The 21,559-nt window shown below is 51.0% G+C and overlaps 10 protein-coding genes across 10 annotated transcripts; 6 read left to right on the plus strand and 4 right to left on the minus strand.

Moving 5' to 3' along the window:
* Positions 1 to 9: 9 nt before the first annotated feature.
* RPB11 (DNA-directed RNA polymerase II core subunit) lies at positions 10 to 813 on the minus strand (the record flags this gene model as incomplete). Its single annotated transcript, XM_064872538.1, has 3 exons — positions 10 to 302; positions 356 to 414; positions 797 to 813. The coding sequence occupies 3 exons, from the start codon at positions 811 to 813 to the stop codon at positions 10 to 12; spliced, it is 369 nt and encodes a 122-aa protein (XP_064731196.1).
* Positions 814 to 1,395: 582 nt separating this feature from the next.
* On the plus strand, positions 1,396 to 2,379 carry SDH2 (succinate dehydrogenase complex, subunit B; the record flags this gene model as incomplete). The annotated part of the gene is made up of 3 exons (XM_064872539.1): positions 1,396 to 1,795; positions 1,851 to 2,002; positions 2,053 to 2,379. 3 exons carry the CDS (start codon positions 1,396 to 1,398, stop codon positions 2,377 to 2,379), a joined length of 879 nt encoding a protein of 292 aa, XP_064731197.1.
* A 1,891-nt stretch (positions 2,380 to 4,270) lies between these two features.
* PMZ80_004113 (uncharacterized protein) lies at positions 4,271 to 5,546 on the minus strand (the record flags this gene model as incomplete). Its single annotated transcript, XM_064872540.1, has 2 exons — positions 4,271 to 5,455; positions 5,514 to 5,546. 2 exons carry the CDS (start codon positions 5,544 to 5,546, stop codon positions 4,271 to 4,273), a joined length of 1,218 nt encoding a protein of 405 aa, XP_064731198.1.
* Positions 5,547 to 6,191: 645 nt separating this feature from the next.
* Positions 6,192 to 9,543, plus strand: ADP1 (FAD-dependent urate hydroxylase; the record flags this gene model as incomplete). Its single annotated transcript, XM_064872541.1, has 2 exons — positions 6,192 to 9,248; positions 9,307 to 9,543. The coding sequence occupies 2 exons, from the start codon at positions 6,192 to 6,194 to the stop codon at positions 9,541 to 9,543; spliced, it is 3,294 nt and encodes a 1,097-aa protein (XP_064731199.1).
* Positions 9,544 to 9,999: 456 nt separating this feature from the next.
* PMZ80_004115 (uncharacterized protein) lies at positions 10,000 to 10,566 on the plus strand (the record flags this gene model as incomplete). Its single annotated transcript, XM_064872542.1, has 1 exon — positions 10,000 to 10,566. The coding sequence occupies one exon, from the start codon at positions 10,000 to 10,002 to the stop codon at positions 10,564 to 10,566; it is 567 nt and encodes a 188-aa protein (XP_064731200.1).
* A 1,479-nt stretch (positions 10,567 to 12,045) lies between these two features.
* On the plus strand, positions 12,046 to 12,513 carry PMZ80_004116 (uncharacterized protein; the record flags this gene model as incomplete). Its single annotated transcript, XM_064872543.1, has 1 exon — positions 12,046 to 12,513. The coding sequence occupies one exon, from the start codon at positions 12,046 to 12,048 to the stop codon at positions 12,511 to 12,513; it is 468 nt and encodes a 155-aa protein (XP_064731201.1).
* A 438-nt stretch (positions 12,514 to 12,951) lies between these two features.
* On the minus strand, positions 12,952 to 14,517 carry PMZ80_004117 (uncharacterized protein; the record flags this gene model as incomplete). Its single annotated transcript, XM_064872544.1, has 1 exon — positions 12,952 to 14,517. The coding sequence occupies one exon, from the start codon at positions 14,515 to 14,517 to the stop codon at positions 12,952 to 12,954; it is 1,566 nt and encodes a 521-aa protein (XP_064731202.1).
* A 1,485-nt stretch (positions 14,518 to 16,002) lies between these two features.
* Positions 16,003 to 17,283, minus strand: PMZ80_004118 (uncharacterized protein; the record flags this gene model as incomplete). Its single annotated transcript, XM_064872545.1, has 1 exon — positions 16,003 to 17,283. One exon carries the CDS (start codon positions 17,281 to 17,283, stop codon positions 16,003 to 16,005), a length of 1,281 nt encoding a protein of 426 aa, XP_064731203.1.
* A 362-nt stretch (positions 17,284 to 17,645) lies between these two features.
* Positions 17,646 to 18,750, plus strand: PMZ80_004119 (uncharacterized protein; the record flags this gene model as incomplete). The annotated part of the gene is made up of 2 exons (XM_064872546.1): positions 17,646 to 18,109; positions 18,156 to 18,750. 2 exons carry the CDS (start codon positions 17,646 to 17,648, stop codon positions 18,748 to 18,750), a joined length of 1,059 nt encoding a protein of 352 aa, XP_064731204.1.
* Positions 18,751 to 19,520: 770 nt separating this feature from the next.
* SPE1 (Ornithine decarboxylase) lies at positions 19,521 to 20,891 on the plus strand (the record flags this gene model as incomplete). The annotated part of the gene is made up of 1 exon (XM_064872547.1): positions 19,521 to 20,891. One exon carries the CDS (start codon positions 19,521 to 19,523, stop codon positions 20,889 to 20,891), a length of 1,371 nt encoding a protein of 456 aa, XP_064731205.1.
* Between the last annotated feature and the right edge of the window lie 668 nt (positions 20,892 to 21,559).

Here is a 21,559-nt window from a genome sequence, read left to right on the forward strand (position 1 = left end):
TGGGTTCGATCATAGACCATTCTGATCCTGCCCGACCATCTTCCGCAGCTCGTACTCTCTCTTGAATCCACGATCCAATACACCAAGCTCCGCGATCAAGTCTTTGCAGCACGCCGTCACTGCTTCCTTCGGAGTGATCTCGCCATCAGTCTGCACCCGAAGCTCAAAAGTAGGGAACAGCGGGTGCGGTACGCGGTACGCTGCAAAGAGAATGTGGGGCGATGAGAGGAGCTTTGCTCTCAACAGGTTGCCGAGGGTGTGGTCTTCCTTGTTGAAGTTGAAGTATGATGTGTTTGGCATGCCTGCTATTTGTCAGTGTCCACGATGACCGAGCGGGCTTGCGGCGGATCCTTACGTGTGTCGATCTTCTCTTCGACCTTCTTCTCACCTGGCTCGAGAAGGAAAGCCTCATGTCTGGTAAAGAGAGCGTCAGTAAGCATCATATACATGAAAACAAAGTTCCCCTCCAAGGTCTCAACCTTCCCTGCGCGTTGTCATGGTGCCCTCCGCTTCCATGGATACCATAAAGTTTCTTGGAAGGATGAAAAGGCGCGTAGTCATCCGACTGTGTCCTATGGTTGTCGCCCATAACTAGAATATCTGCAATGCCCAGAGCAACTTGATCCAGCAAATGATGAACTTGGTCGCAGTGATCGAGTTTCAGATTCCGCGCTTTAACATGAAGAGAGCCCCAAACAACGCTTGCCCTTGTGGCAGACCGATTGCCTTCTGCATTTGCAGCACACGGAGTGCGAGCGGCATCTCACTGGTTGTAGACTTGTTGGCATAGACTTACCTATCTGGTGCGTTCATTCTGGGAGTTGTCGCGAGGAAAAACGCTTATGCAACCCGACTAGACAACCAAAAGAGTCTCGAAAGGGATAGTCCGGAGTCGTTCACGACCGGATGTTGTAATCGGCGTGCGATGGCGAACAGACGTAGTCGGGTAGATAGAGTTCGAGATTCTGTGGCGGCAAAAGTATGCTGAATTCTGGTAGATGAGATTGACTTCTGGAAACTACGATGTAAGTCACACTCGTCGTTGCCGTTTGATCGTACTAGCGCCTGTAGTACGGCATACCATTGGTCGTGATATGTCGACGGCAACCAGCAGAGCCACAAATGCAGAACGGGCGTCCTCCCGAGGTGAAATATTTAGCGCATGTGAGCGATAAAGATGCGGCAGGTTTGCCGCCCTTTCTTTGTTTCGTGCCTTTTGTGATTGGCCATGCTCCGGATAGCTCATCATCCATCATTGCCACACTCAATCTTCCACTCCACACCTCACAACCTAGATTAACCTGGGGGTGGCATTTCTTGCATCCTCGTTCTCTACAACCAGAAGGACGCCCGTTACTCTTTCGCGACCCAGCACAGACCGATACAACCGCCTCGATGGCATCTCTCCGCTCCACGACACGCCTAGCTGGGCCAGCGCGCTCGCTGTTCCGACCAGCTGTACGATCCTACGCAACAGTTACAGAGGCCGTGACGCCTGGTCGACCATTAGTGTCTGAGAAGCACACCTCAACCGTGAAGGAGCCTGCGCCGGACAAAGACTCGAAGATCAAGACCTTCCATATCTACAGATGGAGCCCAGACGAGCCAGCATCCAAGCCCAAGATGCAGACCTATACTCTCGATCTGAACAAGACTGGCCCCATGGTGCTGGACGCTCTGATCAGAATCAAGAACGAAGTTGACCCGACCTTGACATTCCGGAGATCGTGTAGAGAGGGTATTTGCGGCAGCTGTGCGATGAACATTGATGGCGTGAATACTCTAGCATGCTTGTGTATGTGGCGCACACCCGAGGTCAAAATAACGACAGTGTACTGATTGTGGAACAGGCCGAATTCCTACAGAGACAAGCAAGCAAACGAGGATCTACCCTCTGCCACACACATATGTCGTCAAAGACCTTGTAGCAGATATGACGCACTTCTACAAGCAATACAAGAGCATAAAGCCATACCTGCAGAGGGACACGAAACCAGAAGATGTACGTCGGCAGTATCCCACAACCTGGACTTCAGTACTAACATTGTATAGGGCAAAGAAAACCGTCAATCTCGTGAAGACCGCAAGAAACTCGACGGCCTCTACGAATGCATCCTGTGCGCTTGCTGCAGTACTTCCTGCCCATCATACTGGTGGAACAGCGAGCAGTACCTCGGCCCTGCTATGCTCCTCCAGTCCTACAGATGGCTAGCTGATTCACGAGACGAGCGAAAGGCTGAGAGAAAGGAGATGCTTGAGAATAGCATGGCCCTGTACAGGTGCCACACCATCTTGAACTGCTCGAGGACGTGTCCGAAGGGATTGAACCCAGCCAAGGCTATTGCTGAGATCAAGAAGAGCATGGCTATGGGTGCGTAAAAAACGTGAGTATGCTACACCCGATTCGGATGGATCCGATCATGTGGCAAAGAGGCCACGAGGCATTTTTGGCAGACCCGGGTGGGTGCTTCGTCAGAACGTTGCACTTGGAGGATTCCATGGGTCACGATGGCTATGTCACCGTTGGGCTCTCCACGATGCAGTCATAGAAAGAGCACGGCGCAATGATTGTTCTTGAGCGAGTTGTACATATAGGCTGGTATTAGCTAGCTAGCTAGCTTCCTTATGATTTTACGTTCACCATCTTCGCAACACGTCCATTATCGCTTTAGGTAGGGAAACGGCAGGACCAGAGCGTGCCCCTTAGTCTCTGAAGCTGTAGGTAGGTACCGTCTCAACTTAAGTCCTGCCTCACACCTAGCGCGAACCATTTCAACATACCACCGTACTATACTTCCGCACAAACCAGGTCCGTCATTACTATTCGTCGAACAAGGCAGAGGGAGAAATGCTCAACCACTGCAGTAACAGCAAAGGGGCATTTGGTTCTAGCATGCTATTTCGTCCCCTTCTAATCTATCCATACGCATGCATATCATACGTGAATCTCGCCAAATGAAGTCCATCACTAGGTAAGTTTCTTGAACATTCAAACACCTCCACTGCATCTCCTTTCCATCAACGATATGCCCACGAGAGATGCCTTTGTCGCCCTCGCAAGGCAAAGGAGCGATCAGATGAGATGAGCCATCCGTGCCTCTGCAGTGTGTCATGATCTGATCATCTGTTTGCTTGCAGAGCTGATGTCGTAAGGACTGCCAATCGGAATCGCTAGCCAAAGTATCGATGTTTGTGCTAGTACACACTGGCAAGCAAGAACAGTTGAGGCTGAAGGTGTACACACCCACCTGAAGCTGGTCCACCCACAGGAACACCCTACCCCCATTGTAGTAACATGCGGACAGTGTCAGTCAGTCACTGCCAGTGTCTCAGAATTCATCGCGACAAGGCGAGACTTGGTCGAGGAGAGGAGCGTTGTAGTTCAAGCAGCCGATGATGAAGGAGTTGGCACTGTCATCTTGCATGCTTCTCAGAACTCTGAAAAAGAGAGATTTTGAAAGTGAGAGAACTAGACTAACACGACCTGGCGGCCAAAACAGCAAAGGGTAGACAGGCAGGTAGCTTAGCCTCACAGGCCCAGGTCCCCAAGGACGAAGCGGAGTGGCATGAAGTGGAATAGATTTTGAAGTTCTCGTTTTCTGTGTGTTTCGGTTGTCTGTGCTCTTCTCTGGATAGGGTACATACACTCTCTCCCTCCCTTCCTCCCATCTGATCTTCGTCGTCACAGTCGATATGACACAGAACGTCTCTCTTCATCAATTGTGTGGCTGGTCGCAAGTCAACGACAACCAAAATCAACAAGTAATCTCTTCCAAGTTTATTTCCTCTCGAAGAAGAATCAGACCCAATTCCCACGCGTCCGCAATGTAACAAGAATATTTCGTGCCGGACGCTTTTGTCATTCCCGCCACACACGCCTTCTCACACGCACGCTGGCTCCTCCCCGAAGAGAGAAGAGGGCATGTGATAGTGCGAGTGTGGAGGTTGATCATCTGCTACACGAGGTGGGTGTGTCATCATTTGTGTAAAACTTGGAAGGATGGAGAGGGAGTAAGAAGGTGCGGGTGCAGTAGGAATTGTTGTAGAAGAATTGGGCGAGGCTGAGGTTGTGAGGCGAGGCTAGCACAGCCAAGAGCGATATGTACTGAATGCCTGAACTTCCAGGCAAGAAAGCATATATATTGAAATGCTGGACTGGTCTAGGAGAAGCACGGAGAGCATGATCTAGAATGGCTTTGAGCATACTGCAATATGGATGTCTTCTGCTGTAGATAACTTCGCTGAAGCAAAACAGCCAAACCTTTAGCCGCTACTTCGGTGCAGTAGGCACATCAGCATACTCTTCCTCCATGAAGCCTCTCATCTTCTCAAGTCCCTCCTTCAGAACTTCGGTCTCACACACGAAGCCTATCCTTACATGTCCCTTGAAATCTTTCCCACCACCAAAACACTTGCTGCCTGGCACAAGCATGACACCTGTTCTATCAATCAACCTCTTGCAGAACTCAGCATCATCTATCAGTCTACCCATCTTGTGGAACTTCACAAAACAGGTCGTTCCGGCTACAGGCTTGACCCAGCCGCATGCCCAGTTGTGCGCGTCTATGAAGTTCGAGAGGATCTCAAGATGCTTCTTCGCAAGCTGGATGTTTCGACCCAACAGCGCGTGCACACAACGATCCGAGACTGCCTCTGCAGCCACTGCTTCATCAAGCTGTGAGACAGAAATAGTCGTGTAATGTCTTACTTCAACAATCTTCTCAATGATCTCCTTGTTCTTGCTTGCGATCCAGCCTGTCCGGATACCAGCCAATGAATATGCTTTGGAGAAGGAGCCTGTCACGATGACCTTATCGTAGCCCATGTTGATTGCACTTGGAGGGAAGTCATCGCTGCTGGGTTGGATGGAGTGGAAGATAGGCCTATAGACCTCATCGCTGTGAATTATGATATTTTTCTCCTGCGCAAATTCGATGATCTCCTCTAGCTGCGGCTTGGGTATGATCTGCCCAGTGGGGTTGTTCGGGTTATTGAGTATGATCATCTTCGTGTTCTCCTTCGTCATCCTCTTCAGCTCGTCGACGTCCAGCTTCCACTTGTTGGCCGGGTCCATCTTCCACAAGCTGACTTCTGCGCCGAGGGAAGCCGGAACTTGGTACAGCTGCTCGTAGGTCGGGTATTGGCAGATGACATGGTCACCCTGGCCTACCAGCGCATAGAGCGTGAGGAAATTGGCGGCAATTGCGCCGTTGGTGATGAGGACGCCGTCGGAAGTCAAACCGGATGCTCGAGCTGAGTAAAGACCTGCCAGATTCTTCCTCAGCGCATCTGTGCCTCTGATGGATCCATAGGTGAGCTTGCGACTAGTTACGTCAATAGCTTCCCGGCTCCTCTCCTTGTTCTCGGAAAGCTCGAGGAGGTCATTGACTGAGATGCTTGCAGCGCATGTTTCTGCTACATTGTATTTCGCCGTCGTCTCATACTCGTCCATCCACTGTAGACAAGTTAGTATTGATCATTGCATGCGACAAAAAGATCTGACAACTTCGTACTTGCTCAACGGCAAAAGGCTCGATTTTGACCATGGTGGCTGCTATTGTACTGTAGGACAGTCGAACTGTGCTCTGCTTGCTACTCAACTCTGCAGCAAAGTCTCCTTCGAGATGCGCAAGGCCAAGTATTTGTACTGATAGGAAACATCAGCAGTCTTGAAGGAGGTAAGAAAATCATCTTGGACAGGCTTTTCTCTGAAGCTCCATTAAACCGTCTAATACTGGTTGGCAGTCACGATTAAATGGTAACCCTCTCACCGTGGGGTAAAAGCGATCGCGGCAGGACCGACCTGGAGCGCACCTGGCTCGAACTCTACCGATTGGCTGGTTATAGGCGGCCTGTTGCCTCTAGAACCAATGCGCGGCGCCCGCAGCTCGTAATACCACGGGTAGATTCCCGCTAAGAGTGGTACCTCGTGGAGGGCTCCACTGCTTCGCCTCTTGTTGTTGCATTTGCTGCTCTCGTGGTCTGCGCATCACGACTCTGGACATGTGCTGTGCCATCGAAGGCAACCTCCATTCTTGGTTCTGTCTCAAGTGACCTCTGAGCGCTGCTGCGGAAGGTACCAGTAAACAATACCCATCCACCTGATGTCAAGATAATCGAGCTTATCAGCATCCTCAACAGCTCGTCTCGAGCAGGCAGATCTACTTCCGTTCCTGTTGGTTACTGCGAATATGCGCTACACACAAGTGCTGGCGGGCTGCTTGAGTCTACTAGCAGCAGTATTGAATGTCTCGGCATACACCAATGTTAATACAAGCTCTACCTACCTTCAGACGCCATTCTCTACCTACGGCGACCGACCGGATGGCTGCCCGCCATGTCCAAAGTGCTTCGACTGCCACTACGAAGAGTTTGAATGCAAGCAGTTCGCTCAGTGTGGTCAAGGAAATGGCAAATGTATCTGCCCGCATGGCTTCGGCGGTGATGACTGCGCAGAACCACTTTGCGGTGCACTATCAGATGGCAAAGACCGGTCACCAAGACCAGACGACCAAAAGACCTGTGAATGCAAAGATGGTTGGGGTGGCATCAACTGCAATGTCTGCACCAAGGACGCCGCCTGTAATGCTCTGATGCCAGAAGGAGAAGGTGGCGTTTGCTACGACCAAGGAAGAGTCGTACACGAGAACTACCAGATGTGCGATGTGACCAACAAGCCTATCCTTGATCAGCTTGATGGACGAATCCCACAAGTCACATTTTCCTGCAACGGCGATGAGGAGACGTGTAACTTCCAGTTTTGGGTCGATCAGAAAGAGAGCTTCTACTGTGCTCTGGACACATGCGAGGTCCATGCACAAGATACGAATGCCCGGAACCAGACAAGATACGAGTGCAAGAACATTCAGTGCAAGTGTATACCAGATACCTTCCTGTGTGGAGAGAAAGGCTCCGTCGACATTGGTGACTTCCTGGTTGAAGAGATCAAAGGCCCGGCTACTCTTATCAGTACCAAGACCGATGGTGGGAGCTACAAAGATGGTGGAAGATTTGAGGAGCCCGCAATGAACGACTTGATTTCGCAGATCTTCGGAGATGAGTACATTAAGCTGAATTGCTACTCCGGCGAGTGTCTCTACTACACTGAAGTCCCTGGCTGGACACGGCCTATCAAAGAGATCAATACCCCACTGATAGCGGCCGTCATTGCTGGCGTCGCTCTGTTCGTTCTCGCCTGCGTGCTAGTAGGCTGGTATCTGTCTGTTCGTGCGGCTCGGAAGAGGTGGGGAGCAATCAGATTGGGGGATCAATCAGACGACGACGCAATGCGGATGATGATCGACCACAAGCCGATGGCCTTGCAATTCGAGAATCTCCACTATAGTCTCAAGGGCAAAGAGATCCTGCAGGGCATCTCGGGCATAGCTTCCCCAGGTCAGATCACTGCAGTCATGGGCGCATCTGGCGCGGGCAAGTCGACTTTTCTCGATATCTTGGCCCGCAAGAACAAGCGAGGTCAAACTACTGGCAATATGTATCTGAATGGTGAGAAGATCCTCGATCAAGAGTACAAGAATGTGATTGGTTACGTTGATCAGGAGGACACATTGCTACCTACTCTGACTGTGGAAGAGACGATCATGACAAGTGCGCTGCTCCGGTTGCCCGGCGATATGGGTCGAGCCCTGAAAGAGCGACGAGTAATTGAGGTCATGCAGCAACTGGGCATCTACCATATCAGACATCAAATGATCGGTTCTGAAGAAGGCCAGGGTAGAGGTATCTCTGGTGGCGAGAAACGACGAGTCGGCATCGCATGCGAACTCGTCACGAGTCCAAGCATCCTCTTCCTCGATGAGCCAACTAGCGGTCTAGATGCCTTCAACGCCTTCAACGTTGTCGAGTGTCTGGTCACGCTAGCCAAAACCTACAACAGAACCATTATTTTTACCATACATCAGCCACGATCGAACATCGTCGCTCTGTTCGACAATCTCATTCTACTAGCCAAAGGAAAGACGGTTTATTCAGGACCATTGACGAGCTGTCAGTCTTATTTCGAGCAGATCGGCTACCACTGCCCGCCAGGTTTCAACATTGCTGACTATCTTGTTGATCTCACGATGCACGCCAGTCTACCTCGATCACCAGCACATGAAGACGGACCTACACTTGACGACCACGACTCGGGAGTAAATGAAGATTCAAGCACAAGAGCTGTCAAGTCAATCAATTCCGCACCCAGCGAAAGAGCCGCAAGCATTGATACCGTTGAGCACCCTGCCGGTCGACCAAAGCATAAGCGAAGGATATCTCTAAAGCAAAGGCAGGATCGACAGCTATTCACAAGAAGGCGTACAGGTGGTGATACACCACCAACGCCACAGACAGACGATGAAGGTGAACCAAACAGAAAAACAAGTTTGCACAGCTGGCTGCGTCTCGGTCGGACAAGTGGGCGTGTACCGCCACAAATCCTGGAAGACCCCGACAATCTGTCTCCGGACGCAAACACCGATCTCGACATACTGGTCGCAAGCTTCAAGAGCTCTGATATCGCTGACAGCATTCATGAAGAAATTCGGCTTTCGATCAACAGCGCCTCTCACGCCAATGGTCAAGTTGTAGGAGAAGGACGAGCCGACGCTGTCACAGGCTCTGTCAAAGGCTTCCGGCGAGCCAGCCTTCCAAGACAGTTCATCATCCTTTCTGTCCGGACGTGGCGGAATCTCTACCGCAACCCTATCCTCATGCTCACCCATTATGCAGTCGCTATCCTGCTAGCGGTTTTCTCAGGTTGGCTCTTCTATGGCCTTTCAGATGATATCGGCGCTTTCCAGAACAGGCTTGGTCTGTTCTTCTTTCTGCTGGCACTTTTCGGCTTCAGTGCTCTGACCTCTCTCACCACTTTCAGCACCGAGCGAATGATCTTTATTCGAGAGCGAGCAAATGGCTACTACGTGCCAATTACGTACTTTGCATCGAAGGTCACTTTCGACATCGTACCACTACGGCTGATACCTCCTATCTTGGTCGGCATCATTGTTTACCCTATGACTGGACTGCAACCACAGTGGGGCATCTTCTTTAAGTTCATTCTGATTATCGTACTCTTCAACCTCGCAGCATCAGCAATTTCGTTGACCATTGGCATTGCTTTCAAGGATGGTGCCATGGCCAACTTGATTGGTGTGCTCGTCATGCTCTTCTCACTTCTATTCGCTGGTCTACTTCTCAACTTGAATAAGGACGATCCGACGAACAAGGCTTCGAAGTGGCTTCAATTGGTAAGTCATCTACATCTGTTCCCCCTTCACAAGAAGACTGTACTAACATTGCCGATAGTTTTCCATCTTCCATTATGGCTACGAAGCTCTTATCGTCAATGAGGTCAGCTCCTTACGCCTCAAAGACAAGCGATATGGCCTTGATATCGAGGTGCCCGGCGCTAGTATTCTTTCTGCCTTCGGCTTCGATAATCTTGCGTTCTGGAAGGACACCATTGGGTTGGCTGTCTTTGGAGCTTCTTTCGTTATCATTGCATATTTGGCGATGCACTTCCTGCTTGTTGAGAAGCGGTAATGTATAATGACAAATTACGGAACATGGTTGCAGCAGCCGCGAAGCATGGCTCCGGGGGTTTTGGGTATGTAGATGTACATAGAGAACATACGACTGTGACTTGCATTCATTACTGTTGTGAAGAGGTACAAACAGACAGTCATTGCTTGGTTCTCACAGGTCCTGGGCGAGAAGTGGTACGCTAACGATCCCAGACATGCTTGACCAACCCTCTACCAGATACCAACGAAGCTAAGCAATCCACGGAACGATCGCGAGGACCTGTCGCTATGCTCCATACATAAAGGCGGCCAAGTTCTCGCATCAATGGCCTGTATCAATATGAATAATATAGGCAACCGCAACCACCTCAAAAGTCATCGCTAAAAGCAGTCTGAGCGCGAACTCAGTCCCACATATAGCTAGCTTGTACACCAGCAAGACACGAAACACAAATCTCACAGCAACATATCCAGCATGGCCCTAGACATTCCTTTCTCCAGCACCTTCACTCAAATCCCAACTCCAGACGAGCTAGACGACCATTTCGCATCCCTCGAGGCCTCCAAGATCGCCGACAAGACAGAGACCAACTCAGACATCTCCAGTATAATCCAGTCCGCTCTGACCGACGCACACACCTTCGCCTCCCAACTGCGGAACCATCTCCGCAGCAGCTGCGAACGGCTGCGAAGCCGAAGCCGAAGCAAAAGCAAAAGCAGAACCCCCGAACCAACCCACGATGAAATCCAATCCCACCTCCGCCGCGATCTCGCAAGCCTCCGCCAATTACAGGCGAATATCCGTGCGGATCCTGCGGCGGGATGGCAGAGTGTGAATCATAACGCGAGGCAGAAGGGGTATTTGCTTTGTTTTGGGGTTGCGGTTGATGAGAGGGGGGTTGGTGTGGTTGTGGTGTGTAGGAGGCCACTTGGATCTGGGTTTGAGAGGAGTGGGGGTGGAGTGGGGCGGGTGACGGATGTGGATCGGTATCCGAGTAGGAGGGGGAGGTTGGGTGTGGCGGTTTTGGGGGAGATTTGGTAGGAGGGAGAAGGGGTGGGGGGTGGGGAAGGGAAGGGGTAGGTGAGACTGAGTGCGGGTTTCATAACTCCTCGTTTTATCCCGCCCATCCACTTTGTCGACCATGGCGCGACACAATGAGCACTCATATTGCCCCTGGCCCTTATCCTTCCTATGGATGGTATACTTTTGCGCACAAGCAGTCTCGATGGTTCTCATCGCATATGATAGTGATTAGGCATCACTAATGGACAAGCTCTGGAGCACGCTCAACGAGCATTTTGAGTTTCGCATGGGCCCTACTTGCGGTACGCACATACACATTTCGCCAGCATGCGGCCATTCAGATGAGCATGTGAAGTCGATGGCGAAAGCAGTCAACTGGACGCTGTGGCGGCATCAAATCTGGGTGATAAATGGATGAGACTGAGATGAATTGCGTTCGAGATGGTTCCCACGTCTCGGAGAGGACCATCGGCAACTTTTCTGAAAAAGAAACGAGAACCGAACTTGCATCTAAGTACAAGGAGGATTAAGCTCTGCATTAGCATCGAATGTTTTGCCACGGAAGACTGGTCAAGGAAAATCTGCTCGTTCAGTGACAACAGTTGCATCGTCGACTTTGGTGCTATAGTATTCATCTCGAAAGCTTCGGTTTTGCTACCACATCAACATTGCGGATTGTTTTCGAGGCTGTAGTGGTGGATGCCTATCCAAATGATGGTTAGGAGGCTTTGGTATCATTATGCTCCACTCTGTTGAGGTCTGGCGCGTACCGAAACTTTGTCATCAATATGTCCACGTATCGGAACAAGATAAGGCTAGACAGTCTCTCGATTCCCCTTCCTAATCTGTATATACCGTATAGCCTCTTGATTGTGCGAGCATATAAGCATTGCACAATAGATTACGAACAGCAGCAGCACATACTTAAAAGAGCGCCCCAGTTATTGCCACGGTTAAGGCTCGCCCACAAAGTTGTACAGATACTTACATCGAAGGCAGGGCTCTCACAGCATCATGCTTCACAGCCCGGTCCCAGGCTGACATGAGGCAAGAATTGGTCGAAGCACCCGAGGACGATCTATCTGTACGATGAAGACTTTCATTCATCAACCAGAGGCAGCGATGCGCAGGTCCTCACACACCTTTTGGTACCACTGTCAACCAGTATCAGCAGTATCAGCAGTATCAGCAGTATCAGCAGTATCAGGCTCGCTGATGCAGGTCCTCGCACGGCTGGTACCACTGTCAACATGAGCGATATCTGGCTGGCTTCTGCCTGCCCTGGAACTTCCAGAGTACAAATACTTCGCTCTGTCTTCCTGTTGCGTCCAATCTTCCAACACAAATCTCACTATATAGTACGATACACACTTGACTAGTTAGCACTACCACACAGACCGTCAAGCAACGACGAGCATAACATAATACACAACCGGGCTTCAATACTCTCAGACCCACTTCAGCAGAAACTCACTTAAGACTCACTTCAACCTCACGATGGCTTCCCAAACCGATATCATCTCATCCCTCATGGCGAAGAACTTCGCTCAATTGAGTCTCACAGCCAAGCCAAAGTCACCACCAAGTGAGGCCAATGTCAAGCCATCTCAAGAGCAAAATCAAGTCTCTTCAAGCCCAGAACCTCCCTCGTCATCCCCATCGGCGTCACCCCTGACAACCGCCGACTTAACCTCCCTCCGGCAAACGCTCACCGTCCACGCCGAGCCGAACGGCTCGGAACAAGCACAACCACAATCTCCCCCCTCCCACCTCCTCACCACATCCCAAATAGAGGCAGAGCGGAAAGGGGACCTGCAATTGTGGAAGTATGCCGCGAACAGAACGGTACCGAAGAAGGGGAGGAGGAGGCGCAGAGGGAAGGGAGACGCGTTTGATCGACTTGTGGCACGGGAGGAGGCGAGGACTGGGGAGAAGTTTGATTTTGTGGGGTGGTGGTGTCGGTGAATCGAGGAGCATGAAACCGGGCGAACCGCTTGAGGACTCTGCTGAAGACATGGTGAGTCTACTTTGAGACTCCGCTGAGCAAAATCAGCTGCTACTAGTGGTCGGAAGCAGACGCGGGACGCATGTCGAGACTGGGTTTCAGACTCTCGCATGCTATCTCAGTCAAGCATCGAGGAAAGCCTGGGTGGAGAAAGTTGAGTGTTGAAATATGGAGCAGATTGAAAGTGCCGGGAGAGACAAGTGTTGGACAGATGGATCTCAATCGGATGGATATAGCTTTGTAATACGATGGAGAATGGGTATTGGCAATCCGCTTGAACCCATTTTGGCCTCCATGCTCGGTGCGTGGCTAGCATGTAACATATCAATAGCTTTCACCATCTGATTCGAGTCGTTATGCAGCGTCTCACATCTCCATCAGGACTAAATGCTACACCGTCATCCAAGCGTAAAACTCTTCACAGCCACTTCGCCACCAAGCTCAACCGTAGCATAATTAAACACCGCAAACCTATACCCCATGAAAAACGGCCAATCGGTACTCAACTTCTTCGTGCTTCCAAGTTGCTCGAACGTCGTCCCATCAAAACTATAATAGAACCTCGCAATCCCACATGTATCGCAGTCCGCCGTCCTAATGTCCGCATATGCTCTCAACCAGACTCTATCACCTTCTAGCTCCACACTGTCGATCTGACTACCAGTACTGTTCGTCGCCCAGTTATCCTCTCGCGAGATCGATAACCCATCGTACATTAAGATTCTGTTCGCACCGGTATCGGCGTCTTTGAGGACGGCTATATATGCCGATTCGTCTCGAAGCATAGCCAGCCCTGCTCTATCACCATTGACCATATTCGCAATATCAAGCTCAATGGTTGCGTTTGCGTCTGGTCCGGGAATGCGATGTACGAGTGTATTCCGTGCCTGATAGAGATCGTCCGTGACGCTCACAGTGCGTAGTATCAGGCCATCGTCACCTGTCGAGTATCCAGTCGGATCCGGGTTGTGGTTCCATTCCCATACAGGATCCAGGCTAGTGAAATTATCGGGGTTGTAGGGCTCGAGGGGATGGACGGGAAGTGGTAATGGGTACTCGCGCGCCCAGCTGCCGTCGGGGGCTGTTTCGAGAACTGGCCAGCCGTCGTGGGACCATGTAATTGGAGCTAGAACGGGTGACCGACCGCCTGGGTAGGCATCTATGAAGGCCATGTAGAGCCAATCGCCATTCTGAGTTTGAAGGAGACCACCTTGATGGGGAGCGCCGGCCCCTTCGATGGGCGCAGTGACGTTGTCAGCCACTGGCCGGATCTGATCGTAGGGTCCGAATGGCCCACCAGAGGATCTGACGATGAACTGGCTGTCTGGTGGACGTGTCAGGAACAGGTAGTACGTGCCGTTGATTTCGTAGAAGCGGGAGCCTTCTAGGGTTTCGATCTCCTCAGGGGTGGTGAAGACGTGCTGCGAGCTCAGTTCGCGCGTCAAGTCACTGTTGAGTTGCGCTACGCTTATGTTCGTGTTGCCGTAGGCTAGGTATACATCGTCCTTGTCATCGAAGAGCAGCCCGACATCGTAGTAGCATTTGTCGATCTCGGAGTGTCGCGTCCAGGGCCCTTCGGCTGCGGGAGCGGTGTAGACGTATGTTGTGTCGACGCCGTGAATGCACCCGATCCAGTAGTATAGCTGAGTACTTTCCCGATATTGTAGCGAGGATGCCCAGATGCCGTTGACGTAGGCGCGGGTGTTATCCTCAAGGCTGAAGTTGCCGATACCGAAGTCGAGTGATGGGACGGAGTGGCCAATGTACTGCCAGTGTGCGAGGTCGTACGACTTGAGGACCGGGGCACCGGGCGAGTAGTGCATTGTGGAGGCTGTCATGTAGAAGGCGTCCTCGACGCGGATGACTTCCACATCAGCGAGGTCTTCCCAGATGACGGGGTTTGTGAAGGTTTGCGCAACAGCCATGGAGGCTGTTACGACGAGCAGAGCGAGCGTGAACAACATCTTCGACGCAGTGCTTCACTTCTGGGCCCTGATACAAGAAGCGAATGTGCGTACTAGATTATGTATCAGTGTATTCGTCTATGGTGGCCATGATCGGCGGGTCCTCGACCCCTCCGGACATTGTGTTGACTCTTGATATGCCTCGGTCGATGCGGCCAGGAGTGATCTGGTATGTATTAGCCATATACCTCGCAGCCAGCTGAAGCAGGCTCGTCTTGTACAAGGTACAGGGTTCTCCGCAGTATCGCAGAGCATCGTGAGCGTGCTTTAAGCTGGGTGCGTGCGAGCATTAGCTGTTGTAGCAAATAGGCTAATTGTCGATCAATGCAGGCACATGACGTTCAAGATTGCTACATAGATACCCAATCCATAATTATCCACACCGTGAGTTGGGAGGCAATTTCGCCTCGGAGGGTTAGATCTAGGTTGCGTTTGGGATGGAAAAGCCATGTCGAAGTCCTCCGTGCTTGGCATAAGAGACGATATCCGTCGTATCAGTCTCTGCGCGTGTAAACGACGATATCTCTGTACCATCAATGCCGGCATGACTCTGGTGTCAGGGTTTTGAGCGAGGGAAGTAATCAAGGGGTTCTGATGGTCCGAAGCCGCAACATTGTGTTACACCTATGCTCAAATGATTGTCATAATAAAGTGGTCGAGGCTTTGTTAATGGTTCTGTCCTTGAGGGTGGTCCAAACGTGGTATATCTATATATGTATGCAGCCATGTAGATTGTCGATGTGACAACATATGTTCGTAATTCAATATCAGCATCGGCATTATATCTATCTGATCATCAGTCGTTAGGTCGTGCGAGCATACGCTCATAGTTGCTTGCTCTTCTTTTCGCTGTGTTACATCATTTCTTGCAGGCAGACCGTCTCGGTGAGTATGACCTCCTCGGCCATTCGTGCATATCCTCAGGCCCTTCGCTTGATTTGTCGTTGCAGCAGGTCTAGCAGCGGGCTTGATGTAGGGCTGCGTGGTCACACTGCTGTACATGAGATGCCACTGACGCCCATGCTCACATACGCTGGCCGGTGTACACCTTTGCCGTCTTCCACTCCCAGTCATGCACCCCTTGGGCATTTGGCAGCCCTTGGAAAGATTGAGACTGCATAGCCCTGGCTCCGGACTCGACTCTCAGCAGTTCCCATTACCTTTCAAGGGAAGGGCATTTGGGGCGCACTCGCCACGTATGGTATCGAGTCCTGTGTAACATAGTCGAGCATGACCCTCGTACAGTTGGCATAGAGCAGCGTCGCTTCCGTGTTACCAGGTCCGCAATGCAGCATAGTGGCTACAGGAGTACCTTGAGTTCACTGGAGAGTGTCGCGCGACCGAAATGGTCGGCCCCATTTTTGCCGGCATGCCGTTGTTGGGCTGAATCCCTAATTTGTGAGAACGGGTGACGGCGCATTGTGAAAGAGAGCAGCTTTGAAAATACAGCGTGTGTCTTGACTCGTTCAGAAGTATGTTCCAAGTTCAAGGTGGTCGCTCTTGTTCTGGCGTAGTCGGAAACGAAGGGAAAGGCTCTGTCTCACTATCTGCAGAATAACCAGGCGATGGATGGCCTAGTCTTCGTTCAATATCGCTCGTAGGGCTTCGTACAGGTGTCAGTCGACTAGGATCTAGCTCGGTGGGTTGCTCTTCTTGAGGGCGCTCCTCAGGTTCATTTTCAGGTGTCTTGATTTCTACACTTTCTGCAGACGTCGTCGTTTTAGTTTCCAGGCCTCGCTCTCTTGCTACACTCGCCGCCAAGTCACGTTTCTGTGCAATTTCCATCTCTTGCTCCCGCCGTAGATGGTCTTCTTCTGCTCTCAGCGCAGCCATACTCGGCGGCTCAACCTGTGTGCTGTCCAGTACGGGCGACTGGGATATCGGCTGCAAGCTTTTACTACTATTCGATCTCTTACCCTGACTGCTCTGCCTCGACTTCGTGGATTTGCTTGACGCAGTTCTGGTGCTCTTTCTCGACGTGCCAGGCCGCCGCGAAGTGCCCGTATTCTGCCGTGTGAGCATGACTGCAAACTCGTCATCGAGTGGTTGTGCATCTTCCTCTTCATCACCCATAATGAGGTCGCCTCTTGAACTCAAAGAGTTCGTGGTTGACGCTGAGGCTTGAGTATCGCTGCGCGTACGCTTGTGACGCTTAATATTCTCTGCTAGTGCTTCATCTTCTTCGCTTTCTTCAATCAAAGGCTCGACCTCATCTCGCCCTAGGCTACCGGGCATTGCGCCGGGGTGTTCCTGTAAATCTGCGGCTGATGGTTTGTAGCGTAATCCTCTTGCGCCAGGTCGCCATTTGAACCGTTCAAGAAAGCCGAGGTAAGAGGAACTCGGGATTATATTAGGGTTCTCTTCATTAGGCGCATGGGCTGGCCGCCTGTTCTTTGTACCATAGCTCATGCCCCTCTGTCGACCAGGCTGACGAGAGCCTGAGCCCCGGCCTGCTAATAGGCTGTCCAGTTCATCGTTGCCCCATGACCCTGCAGCATATGTTTCGTCTTCCTCGTCCTCCCAGTCATCGTAGAAATCAAAATGAAGGTCTGATCGTCCACGCGATCGGGCCCTTCGTCGGCGCAAACGATCTTCTCGTTTCGGAAAGCATGGTGCTGTACATCCTGTAAGGCAATTCTTCAATCCACTGAAGCATGGATCGATCACGAGTTGAGTGAAGGTGTAGATGTTCTCCTGGGCGGTTTCGTTGGCTGACTCGAAGTTCCTGGAGATGGTATTCAGGGTTTGGCGCAATTCAGGATTCATGATGCATGCGGTAAGGTCGGAAGCAATAGTATCGAGCAGCACAACTCATGCGAGTGCTGTGCACTCTGCGCCATAGATTATGAAGTCGAGAGAGCCAATGCGATGGTCATGATTCAACTCGGGTTAGCACAATGCATGCTTGCGACGACGAGACTCGATTTGCGATGGCTGATCTGGGGAAATGGAAGACTCGGATGAGAGACGCCCCGAAAATGAAGAGAAGGTTAACCCACGTGACGTCAATCTCAATCTGCTGGTCCACGGTTGTTCCTGCCTATTTAGCACTAGCTTGGTGAGCGGCCTTGTCCTTCCCGTCTGTTCGCTCTGCTTTTCTTTTTCTCCCTCTCTTCCCACTTCCCATCATGGTTCACTATTTGCGTTTCTTGAGAACACCTCAAGCTGCAGATGCCTCCAAAAAGTCCATTGATATTTCTGCTGTCGCTGCAGTGACGACTGATTTAGGTGATTCGTTCTTTTCGCAAGACTTGACCATAATCGCACGCCTCGTGGATGCCACAAAGAGTGGAGAAATCTTGTGTTCGTCCGAAGTGCTCTGGAAAACCGGTTCAAGGGCTGCAAAGGTAGCACTATCATGCAATGCAAAGCTCGCGGGCCGACTCGTTCAACTACACTTGACAACGCGCGATACAATTTCTGCTCATGCTTCCTGTGAGGTACCTGCTGTCATAGATGTTTGGAGCTCGCCATTCACCATCAAGTCGAAAGCGAAGGCTCAACCGCTAGTCGAGCGCCGGATCCAGCTCCAAGGTAAGTCGCAAGCGAGGATTTGGGAGGAAACAGGCGACAGTATAGCAAGACACATCTGGTTTGTGGTAAGTGCGTCAACTATCTTCTTTGCTGACCTTATGTAGGGATGCAAGCCTTGGCTGTCTGATCTATCTCAACTCGTGCTTTGACACCTCAAAGGATGATTCACTACCATTACTGCGTAAGCTTTTGACCGATGACAAGGCAAAGCGTTTGCGAGTGTTGGAGGTAGGAGCGGGATGTGGAATAGTCGGTATTGCTTTGTCTCAATTGAGGAAGAGCGAAATCGTTCTTACTGATCTTGAAGATGCTCAAGACATCATGCAAAGCAATATTGACTGTGCCGCACCTGCCTCAGGATCATCTCTGAAGCGGCAAGTGCTAGGATGGGGAACAGGTTTGAGTGACCTGGAAAACGCCAAATTCGATTTGGTGCTTGTATCGGATTGCATCTACAATCCAGACAGCAGTGTCCTTCTAGTCGAGACCCTCAAAGAACTTTCAAACCACAATTCAAACGTCCTCGTTTTCGTTGCCTTCAAACGTCGTCACGATGCCGATGACATTTTCTTCCAGCACATGCAGAAGAGTGAGCTTCGAGTAATCGAAAAGGGAACAATCAAGCTGCCGCACATTATGACCGATTACGATATCGACGAGCCTCAGACCGAGACCTTCGTTTTCAGAGCAAGAGATTGAATTGGTGCACGCATTGCCACCATGTTCAACGTCGCGGGCAATAAGGAAAAGATTTCATCCATCGATGATCGATAGCCTTGCGCATGCCCTGTCACTGATAATTTCGCCATCAGCATGTGCGTCATGGTTTCCGGCTGCCGCGCCAGGCGATGACCATTAGCGGTAGCTCACTTGTGGATGACTACGAATCAGAAGGCGGCTAAAAGCACTCCGTGCTCCGCTTTGCGCAGCAACAGCGAATTTTCGAGCCTGAAAAAGTTGAGCTCGACGCCCCACACAAACGACTTGACCGACATAACCTAGATAATCGCGTCTACAATAAATTGCTCATCGTTCGCACAATTGTCACACTCGTCGTCCTCAACCACAAAGTCATCGCTCAAACGAGCATATCACACCCAGAAAAAGCACAGCCTTTGGAGGAATATCCAAAGGCGCTCACATCACGGCAGCCACATCCTACGCACTGCGATTTCAAACTGCATCTGCACTTAAACATAGGCATATTCTCAACACATTGCCACCTCCTGCAATTGATCTCTCCTACGGACACAGCACTCTTGTCGGGTTTCGAGTTCAATAACACTCCAGAGTGTCCGCCACAAGTTCAGCTGCCGCATAGGACTCATCTTCGGGTTCTTCCCTCCTCTCTGGGGGAAGAGTCACTGAGGCAAAGTCCACATTTGATAGGAGCAGAGTCAACAAGACCTCCCTAACACCGCTTTCGTCCTTTTACACAACCAATTTTCCCTGACCATTTCCGAATGGTTATGGCACCATCTGCTATTCTACTCAACCCAGAAGACACAATTATCGAGAATTACGATAAGAATAATCTTCTTGCCAACAATCATGGCGATGGAAAATCAATTCATGTGGACAATGGTCCTGCAGCCAACCAACTAATCAAAGGGGTCTTGCTCGAGCAAGTTGCTCGCATCAACACCGATACCTGTGATCCAGATGAAGAAAATGCTTTCTATGTGGCCGATCTAGGAGAGGTTTACCGCCAACATATGCGATGGAAGACAAATTTGCCACGCATCAAGCCCTTCTATGCCGTCAAATGCAATCCCGACACAGAAGTTATTCGTTTGCTTGCTGCTCTCGGTTCGGGCTTCGATTGTGCGTCTAAGGCGGAGATCGATCAGGTCTTGGGTCTTGGCGTGGATCCTAGCCGAATTATCTATGCCCAGCCTTGCAAGACAAAGTCCTACCTCCGTCACGCTGCAAATGTCGGCGTTTCCCAGATGACCTTCGACAATGCCGATGAACTCCACAAAATCAAAAGTTGCTATCCCAACGCTGAGATCGTCCTTCGCATCCTGACCGACGATTCAGCCAGCTTGTGCCGGCTCAGCACCAAATTTGGAGCAGATCTCGAGACTGCCGCTGACCTTCTTCGACTCGCCAGAAATCTCGAGTTGAACGTGGTTGGTGTTTCCTTCCACGTCGGCTCCGGCGCTGCCGATCCAAGCGCATTCTCGAAGGCGGTCACCGACGCGAAATGGGTCTTCGATCAAGCTAACCTTCATGGCTACGACCTCAAACTGCTCGACGTAGGAGGAGGATTCACAGATGAAACCTTTGAGGTCTTCGCAGCCAAACTCAGTGATGCGGTCGAAGAGCACTTCCCACCACATATCCGAGTCATCGCCGAGCCAGGTCGGTACTACACCGCCAATGCCTTCACGCTTGCGACCAACGTCATCGCTCGTCGCGACGTGAGCTCCTTGCCGAGCACTCCACGATCCGCCAACTCTAACGGAAGCGAGTACAGCGCCACCAGCACGACCGAGAAGTCCTACATGCTCTACTTGAACGATGGTGTCTACGGCAACTTCAGCAATATTATCTTCGACCATCAACACCCGACTGCTCAGGTCTTGCGCTCTTACGGGGCGGCCGATATGGACAAGCTGGTCGAATACAGCATCTGGGGACCTACGTGCGACGGCATTGATGTGATCTCCGAGCACTGCTACTTGCCTGGTACACTGGACATTGGCGATTGGTTGTTCTTCGAGAACATGGGTGCATATACGAAGTGTTCTGCTACCCGCTTCAACGGGTTCAAGGACGTCCATGAAACGATCTACATATCTAGCGAGCCTGGCGCCAGTGCATTGCTTGGATATTGAGCGCACACGAGGGCCTCTGACATGCGCTGATCAAATAAGATGATCCGACGGGTAATGAGAGGGGAGGGACCGTCATTTTCAATTCGATTAAACCAGTTGGTAGAAAGGCTTTGAGTGTGCATCCGCATGTCACTCGTTCGATCTCTCAGATTGTGAAATCCAGGCACGATTTGCCTACCACAGTCATTATACTAAATCAGTGATAAGGTGGATATTCAACCTATCACTCAAACAAAAGTTGCCTCTATATTACTACTAGCTTTATCTGATGCCTCATCCACCCATTGCTCATCGTCCAACAGTTCTATCAAGGCGATTTAGGCTCAGCATATGCTGCAGATAGAACACGCAGAAGCGAATTCGTTCGTGTCCTTATGTGCCCGCCCGGTTGATGGTCGACGATTGCTTACTAACTTGGATACTACCACAACAAGGCAAGAGGTCGATAACGATTAGCGTCGATGCAGGAGATCAGAATCCTAGCAGCCACGTGGTGGAAAGTTTGCGTTGACATTCTTGCTCTGTGGCAGACTGAAATGGCGCCTCTGCTAACTCGACCCCGGTTTTGTCTACCATATGACAAGGGTAATGCTACAGAAGTGCATCCCCCTCGGAACCATTGACTTCGAATGCTCATGCAACCACACGGTCGTGTCCTTATCCTGCTT

The sequence above is a fragment of the Knufia obscura genome (genome assembly GCF_036327395.1).
Source record: "Knufia obscura strain CCFEE 5817 isolate CBS 148926 chromosome Unknown scaffold_4, whole genome shotgun sequence".
NCBI classification, from domain to species: domain Eukaryota; kingdom Fungi; phylum Ascomycota; class Eurotiomycetes; order Chaetothyriales; family Trichomeriaceae; genus Knufia; species Knufia obscura.